Raw genomic sequence first — 6,144 nt, 5'->3', positions numbered from 1 at the left:
ACCTGAATCCCTATTGCACTCCCAAGTACTGATTTTCCAATTGCTATTGGAGGCAGATTGGACTAATTAAATTCATGCATCAAGTGAATGATTGATTGACGTTAATACACAAAATTTATGCAAATCTGAAAGTGTCAGAATGGAGGTAATTTACCCCTTCTCGCTTGCAAGTGCCACTCCTCCAGTTCTCTCCACAGGTTTGAGGTGACATGTGACCAGAAGGCCAGAGAACGCTTCAAAAAGCGCCGCATCACGCCCATCCCGCAGGTTCTCCTCAACAAGGAAGGAGATATAAGATATTGTAATTTAGGGTCCACAAAAACAGATTAAGATATAGTTGTCGCTTTAGCCTGCTCATGTGCCTCGCAGGTTTTATGATTCACATTGGGTGCGCGACTAGATAACACACACCCAGTCCAGGATAGGGCAAAATTTTGGTGTATTGTTTAGACTTTTCCATAATATACGGCACCACAGCGGTGATACTTGAAGTTAATTTCAGTTAAGGGGGCGGTGGCGCTGTTTTTATGAAAAAAAATACTCATTTAACGCAGGCACGAGCATTTGGGATGCCGCGGTCCACCGTCCACTACATCATCCACCGGGTCACTGGGGAAGTGGTGGCTCTTCGCCACAGAGTCATCCACTTCCCCAACACTGCAGGAGACCTTCAGGCAGTGACCCAGGCATTTGCAGGGCTGGCGAGGCACCATGCATTTGCAAAAGTTGCTGGAGCAATAGATGGTTGTCATGTCCGAATCAAGCCTCCAAGTGACCTTGATGGTCACGACTTATAAGAACCGCAAGCTTTTCTGGACATCTACATGGGCTGGCCTGGATCAGTCCACGACTCTAGGGTCCTCCGGCACAGCCCTCTTTACCAAAGAGGGCTGTATCCTCCTCCAGGGCACTTCATCTTGGCAGATGAAGGGTATCCGTGCCTCCAGCGACCACTCCCCCTCATCACTCCTTACAAGCGGCCGGTGCAGGGCGTGGGGGCCCGGCGCTTCAACGTTCATCATTCCAAGGCACGCTCAATAATTGACAGCACAATTATTGAGCACAGCCACACAAACATGGCAAAATATCAGAAGATGGAAAAATAGATTCAAATACAATGTAATGAATGGTTAATAAATCTATCCCATCTTTTGTAGTGACATTCACTTTGGAATGATGAAGGTGAGATTCCGGGCCATCTTTTTCCACGCCCTGGAGGTGCACCACACCTTTGCACCACATGTAAGTAAATAAAAAAAAAAGTATAATTGATACTTATACTTTCAATATGTTGCTCTTTATTCAGGATCAAATCATGTCCTGTTCAGTGCAATAACTATCAAATATAGCTAATATACAGCATTTCCTTTTTATTTCTTTTAGGTCATCGCTGCCTGTGCCGTCCTCCACAACATCTGCCTTGGGGTGGGAGACCTCATGGCCTCGGAGGACGAAGGGGAAGAGGAGGCTGCTGTGGAAGAGGTGGCTGACACAGTCGCTGGAGTGCAGTGGAGGGACCACCTGTCTGCTCAGGTGTCTGCCCTGGAGGAGGTACCAGAGGACCACGAGTATATTTAGGTATTTAAATACTTTTAACTGCACAATGGTATTTGAGCAATCATCCCATCAAATATGCCACAAAATAATCTTTAACTGAATCATCAAACAGCACAGCCACACAAACATGGCAAAATATCAGAAGATGGAAAAATAGATTCATATACAATGGTTAATAAATCTATCCCATCTTTTGTCGTGACATGGCAGCCATCGATTGCCCCAGCCACCCCTGCAAACCCCCACGTAATGGATGATGTAGTGGACACTGCAACCGGTATGATGCCCCACTTCAAGTCACGAGAGGAAGATCAGGACTCTTGCTCGTGCCCCATCCATGTCATGGGTCCTGGAAGAAAGGTTCCATCCATGCTCCAAATGAGTCCCTGCTCAGGCGAAAATTGGCAAAACAGCACTGACACACTCAGGTTTATCCTGCAACAGTTATGAACTGGGAAATGCTTTATTTTCTGTGAATAGTTACTGTGAATTATAATGTACTAAATGTATGTCTTGTTTTTCAATAAATTAAGTTTGTAAGCAAAACAGACATGGTGGAGTCTTCATATTATTGTAAATGTTTTGGTCTTTCACAAACCTGGGCTTTTTCACTTTTGTCTGAAGAAGCTGATCTCAAGATGTCACTGGGATACGAACTAGTTCATCTGTTTTGAAAGTACCCCGGTTTTTGTTTACTTTTTAATGAATGTTATCTAAATTTCAGTCTTGAACACCAAGCATATTTCACTCATTTTTTATTTTGATCTATCATCTTTTCCATCAAAGTAAAAAACCTTTCAAAAGTCTCCCTCCTCTCAATTGCCCTTCCCTCCTCTGCCAACCTCTGTCTCTCCAATTCCTGTCTCCGCATTGCTAAATCACGTCTGTATAGTTCAATCAATTCATCCTCTCTCCTTCGCTTTCTCCCTCTCAGTCGTTGCTCCGGCTGTTGGCCTCGCTCTTCTTCCTCTTCTACGACTTCTTCTTCTTCCTCCTCCTCCTCCTCCTCCTCTTGCGTCACCCTGGCCCGACTTGGCCCTGGGAGTTCTTCCGGGCTGGCCTGACTTGGCCCTGGTCTTTCCTCGGGGATGGAGGCAATTAGGACAGGGGGGGTGATGGACGGTCTCTGTCCGAGCACTCCATCCATAAGTTCGAACCAGGGCCAAGTATCGGCAGTAGCTCTCCCTGCCACCCCTTCGCCAGTCCCTGGGTTTTTGCAATCCTTTATATGAAAAGAAGCAAAAAGATAAAACAATTATATCTTCATTTTCACACACAAGAAAAAGAAATGTGGACTTCCATACTTTATACTTCATTTTTAAATTATCCCATTTTTTTTTGCCTGCAGGGGCGTCACTTTGCCCTGCAGCTCGAGCTTTTCAACGATGATCCTGTATTAAATAAATAAAAATGCATGCAAAAATAAAGGATGAAAAAAATGGGTAAAAAAGATGCAAATATTAGTCAGAAATCCTGGTGTTATGGGTAACATGCAGATTTATGTACTTCAGTACATTAGTTCATGACCGTTTCAGTGCGTTTTATCATGTTAATGTGGAGGGTGATTCGTATATTATTCATTAATATCAGTAATTGGGCAGCACATTGCAGGAGGTACATGGAATTTATACAGGGCTCCACCTGCGTGAAGTTGGCCCCCCATTTGTTGCAAAAATAGGGGGAAATAGTTTGTTTCGTTTGTGCTGCGTTTGTGCTGTTAAAATTTTCGTTTGTGCTGCTTCGGTTCGAAAGATATTACACTTTGGGGGGCTGGGTGACGTCACACTCGAAATAAAACAAAGTGTAATATCTTTCGAACCGAAGCAGCACAAACGAAAATTTTAACAGCACAAACGGGCACAAACGCAGCACAAACGAAACAAACTATTTCCCCCTATTTTTGCAACAAATGGGGGGCCAACTTCACGCAGGTGGCACATGGCACATTCTGTGCTAGGATAAACAGTTAGCGCAAATCTAATTCAAACACAAATGGCTGATGAATGGAAACTAAAATTGCTATAGTGGGTCTCGCCATTCTTATGCGTTTTCCTTTTGATATTTTGAGTTTAAATGGATGGAAATAAGACAATAACCCGTCAAATATTTTTCCCGATAGTAATTGTATTTTTACCTCCATGCTGTGGCTGCGGAGAACTTGGCCCCCGTAAAGAGGCTGTCGTACTCCCCGCGCAGCTTGATCAGCCGCGGTCATCTCCTTGCTCCCTAAAACGTAAGGAAAAGATTAAATAAAATAATGCTAACATGCAGAAATAAGGCAATTCAAATGTTTCAGCCGTACCTCCTATGCAATAGTTCTTAGAGCTACATTAGTTATATTTGGCCGATATCGCAACTAATAAAATTATCTTAATCTGGAGCTAAATATCCAAACATTGCTGCCCAATATTTCTCATGAGTGATGTTTTAATATTGCATATAAATAACTTAAAATACTTACATCTGAAAGTGCACTCCGATGAGGCGGAACACGTGGCTTCGGTAGTTTGCATCTTGCGAGTGCAGAACGGCGTAGAAGAAGAGCGAGGCTTTTAAGGCTGCGAAGGTTGCATGCTCGTAGCCTTCACTCAGGGCCCGTTTCCATGGACAGATTATAAGGCTAGTACTCGGAGGCCGCGTGAATTTGGACACCGGCGTAAGCGTTCTTGTCGCACCGGAAGTGACGTCTTCTGTCAGCCATATTGGACATCGAAGGACGCAGCCTAATTATTTGTACGTAGCTATCGAGCCTGTCCAAATTCACCACGGGTTATGCGGTCCATATAAGGCTACATGAGGAGGAGCCTTCTTAGGCTTCGAGGACCCAGCCTGCGAACTGGCCTTCGGAGGTCGCAGCCTGTTAATTTGGACACGGCCATTATATTCATACAATCGTGCAGCCCGATTTAACCACAGCATTGTTGCAAGTTCGGTCGGAGAAACTTGAACGTCCCACTGCTGTTCCGGCAGCGGCTTCTCGGGGCATAGGCGGAAGTGACGCGTGAGATGACTCGCCAATGTGGCGTTAATTTAGTTATTATTTTTTTTTATCAACCGAATTAAAATATTATATAAAATATATATTAAAATCGAACAGCCAGGGTAAAAAACAAACGCAGAGGCAAATAAATATATTTGAAAAATACGTGCTTAGATCATGACGTCATTAGCAAGCGCGCAGCTTCCGAAGGACCTCGACCACATCCACCGACCCGTCCACACCGGAACAAAAACACCCACTGCTAAATTCTTCTGATTTAGTGTGGAACTGGCTGTACTTTTCTCACAGGATTTCCAGTGCTACTCTAAAGGACTACAACATAATTCATTAAGTCTTTGTGTCCGATAACCTCAACTTCGCGCGTTGATGCTTTTCGGCGTAGTTAGCTTAGCTTGTTAGCTAGCTAGCCGCTAACGACTCATCGCCAAGCAGATTTTTTGGAGTTATCATTTGAAAATGTGTGAAAGAACGACACCCAAGTACAAAGAGGAACTTTGTGGAATAAAAGAAGAGAACGAGCAACATCTTCAACTGCTGGACGAAGTTTGCAACCAGTCTCGTGTTGTGCTACACAAAGCAGGTTTGTAGACGTCTTACTCTCATTTGCTTTGTATAGAACGACTTTCTATCGTTAAAAATATGCATCACAACATTTAGTTGTTTGGGGAAATGCGTTCAAGGTTATTGCCGTTTTACTTTTAAATATTGCTTGTCTGTTTGCTTGTAGTAGTTTCGTATGGCTACACCTCGATTTGTAGCTCCTCAATCCGTTCCTTGTATTCTGTGCCCGCTTCATGAATGGTGGCATATCCTCCAGCTATTGATGTTATCGGACAGTGCAGGACAAGGTGGTCCATATCCTGCGGGTGCTAAACATTTGTTTATGTCAAATAAAATCAGTGCAGAAAATAAATGCCAAAAAATAACCAATAGTGGGGGGTAAACTCCATGTTTTTTTTTAAATAAAATTTTAACTGATTATTTTACATTTTCAATTTTCTGGTTTTTATATCTTGTTCAAGCAATTTCTTACGGAAGGAATTCTGCCTAACTCTACAAAATGTGCACACTGCGGCGAAAACATCAATGGCGGTTGATCAATTTTAGTGGATACAACACAAAATATTAAGTTTTTTTTTTTAATCAAGTACGTATCGGTCTTTTTTATTTATGAACTTTATACTGGCTTCGTCGGGTGAGAGTCAATGAACTTCAGGTGGCTCTGCACTGTTTTGTGCACATGTGCGTAGTTTCACCCCATCCAAACAATTAAAATACATTGAATGCATCCATCCAGGGTTGCTCGGATCTCATCAGTGAACAAGCGCATGCTGCAAGGAATGCATCTGCATCTTTGGTTTACTATGGGCTTAAAAAGGGAGTACGTCACAACCCCCTTTTCCAGCAACAAGTCCAGGAACATTTCGTTCCTGGTAATAAAGTTCCTGTGGCCCAGGTGGTTTGCATCTCCCCCACAACTCATTTTGCAAATGACAATGATGACGTAACAATGGGAGGTGTTGTGTTACTTTGTTACTCATTACTGACACCCTATGGCTGTTAATCATCATTGCAGTTAGAAAATA

The 6,144-nt window shown here is 43.2% G+C and overlaps 1 protein-coding gene and 1 long non-coding RNA gene across 2 annotated transcripts; one reads left to right on the top strand and one right to left on the bottom strand.

The window, feature by feature from the left end:
- The first annotated feature begins 924 nt into the window (after positions 1-924).
- LOC148341698 (uncharacterized) lies at positions 925-1,669 on the top strand. Its single transcript, XR_015840642.1, has 2 exons — positions 925-1,242; positions 1,384-1,669. It is a non-coding gene; the product is annotated as an uncharacterized LOC148341698 (long non-coding RNA).
- Positions 1,670-2,299: 630 nt separating this feature from the next.
- LOC148341697 (uncharacterized) lies at positions 2,300-4,528 on the bottom strand. The gene is made up of 3 exons (XM_088287373.1): positions 4,019-4,528; positions 3,692-3,783; positions 2,300-2,779 (listed from the first exon to the last, which is right to left on the bottom strand). The coding sequence occupies exons 1-3, from the start codon at positions 4,068-4,070 to the stop codon at positions 2,306-2,308; spliced, it is 618 nt and encodes a 205-aa protein (XP_088143499.1). The 5' UTR covers positions 4,071-4,528; the 3' UTR covers positions 2,300-2,305.
- Positions 4,529-6,144: the final 1,616 nt, after the last annotated feature.

Source organism: Idiotropiscis lumnitzeri, chromosome 2 (genome assembly GCF_059441095.1).
Source record: "Idiotropiscis lumnitzeri isolate Australia: NSW breed Sydney's pygmy pipehorse chromosome 2, RoL_Ilum_1.0, whole genome shotgun sequence".
NCBI lineage: Eukaryota > Metazoa > Chordata > Actinopteri > Syngnathiformes > Syngnathidae > Idiotropiscis > Idiotropiscis lumnitzeri.
This window is presented reverse-complemented; position numbering and strand designations above follow the sequence as displayed.

Excerpts from the sequence above, each read along its gene's own strand:
- LOC148341697 (XM_088287373.1), bottom strand. The coding sequence starts at position 4,070 with ATGCAAACTACCGAAGCCACGTGTTCCGCCTCATCGGAGTGCACTTTC. Across the intron at positions 3,784-4,018 it reads ATCGGAGTGCACTTTCAGAT|GGAGCAAGGAGATGACCGCG; the intron begins GTAAGTATTTTA and ends CTTACGTTTTAG. Across the intron at positions 2,780-3,691 it reads TCCGCAGCCACAGCATGGAG|GATTGCAAAAACCCAGGGAC; the intron begins GTAAAAATACAA and ends TTTCATATAAAG.